The 1,457-nt window shown below is 57.9% G+C and overlaps 1 protein-coding gene across 1 annotated transcript; it reads right to left on the bottom strand.

Annotated features, from left to right (window-relative positions):
* On the bottom strand, positions 1-1,367 carry EMD (emerin; the record flags this gene model as incomplete). The annotated part of the gene is given in 5 exon segments (XM_014583626.1): positions 1-162; positions 246-295; positions 708-841; positions 1,053-1,130; positions 1,263-1,367. Coding segments are annotated over 5 exon segments (529 nt in total), but the record flags the coding sequence as incomplete, so codon positions are not given.
* Positions 1,368-1,457: the final 90 nt, after the last annotated feature.

Here is a 1,457-nt window from a genome sequence, read left to right as displayed (position 1 = left end):
CGGGTGAGCCATGATGGGGGAGAGGAGGAGTAGGACACAGAAGAACTGGAGGAGGATGAAGGGTAGTAGGGCATGCCCAAGGAGCCCCTGGACACACTGGAAATGGGGCGGTAGTGCGCGATGTTCTGGTAGGCACTGTCCCGGCCATACGTGGGGCGCTCCCTGAGGTGAGAGAAGGCAGCAGGTGGGCCCAGAGGACCTGGACTTGGGCCCAGCCCCAGCCCCCATCCCTCCACATTGCTCACCTATCTTTGCTCTCCTCTTCAGAAGAAGAGAAAAGATTGTCATCGCGTACCTGCGGAAGAGTCAGAGGGGACGTGGCCCTGTCATATCCCTTAGCCCAGATTTTGGCTAGCCTTCTGTGACCATGGCTTAAAGGCCAGTGCCCTGTGTCACGTGCTGACTTCCTGGCTTTTGTCTGTGAGGCTTTATCACTTGCTTGGTGACCTGGCTGCCTGTGTAGCACCCTCTTTTCGCTCCTGGGATCTGAACAAGAGCCTGAATATTGGCCTTAGACCAGGGTGCAAGGCAAGTCCCTGCTCTAGTCATGAAGTACTAATGGCTCCCAAAGCAGGGTCCTGACCAAACAAGCGTCTGCTAATACTGACTGCCAAGAAGCCAAGGAGGACCCATGTGCAACCAGTGCTGCCCTGGATTTCTCCAAACCAGCTACCATCTCAGGTGGGGCCCTCGGATGGCCAGCTCACCTGGTGGTGAAAGGTGTCGGCATCCGAGAGTGAAGTCCCAGGCTGGCGGAAGCCTTTGGCTGTGCCCACAGACTCAGGTTCCCCGTAAGTCCTGGTGCTTAAGTAACTCTCCTCATAGTAGTCGTCGTTATAGCCTTGGGAAGAGAGCAGTGGGAGCAGAGGGGTGTAGGTGTTCTCCACCTGGCCGGAAGGCCCTAGTGGAAATCCCATTTCAGGGCCCGGGCCAGTGTCTCCCCTCTAGGGTAGTTGGGAAGCAGTGGGGGTTGAGGCCTCCAATCTCAATCTCCCGGAGATGGGGTCCCCGAAGAGTGGGTAAAGGTGTCAGGGTGGCCCACTCCACCTTACCCTTGCTCTGGTAAAGTAAGGCGTCCTCTTTCTTAGGCAGATCGTACATATCCGAGTCCACAGATCCTGAATCCAAGTCTGAATGGAGGGGGACAGGACCATTTGCCCCCAGACTTCCCTCCCTCCTCCTCGCAGCCCTCTCCACCAGCGCCCCAGCCACACCCTGGGGACCCCATTCTCCCAGTCGTGCCAGTTGATCAGTGGTCTCACCCGAGAACCTATAGGAGAATGAGGCTGACGAGTTGGGGGGCGACAGCCTCCGCCTCTGGGTCTCGTACTCGAAGATCTTCTTTTCGTAGAGCTTCCGAGTGGAGCCTGGTCAGACACCGGACAAGAGATGTCAGGTGCGCGAAGCTGGGGGTGGGAGGATACGGGGACGCGGGGAAGGAGTCTAAGGGACGCCGG

This window comes from Tupaia chinensis, unplaced genomic scaffold (genome assembly GCF_000334495.1).
Source record: "Tupaia chinensis unplaced genomic scaffold, TupChi_1.0 Scaffold144382_1, whole genome shotgun sequence".
Classification (NCBI taxonomy): domain Eukaryota; kingdom Metazoa; phylum Chordata; class Mammalia; order Scandentia; family Tupaiidae; genus Tupaia; species Tupaia belangeri.
This window is presented reverse-complemented; position numbering and strand designations above follow the sequence as displayed.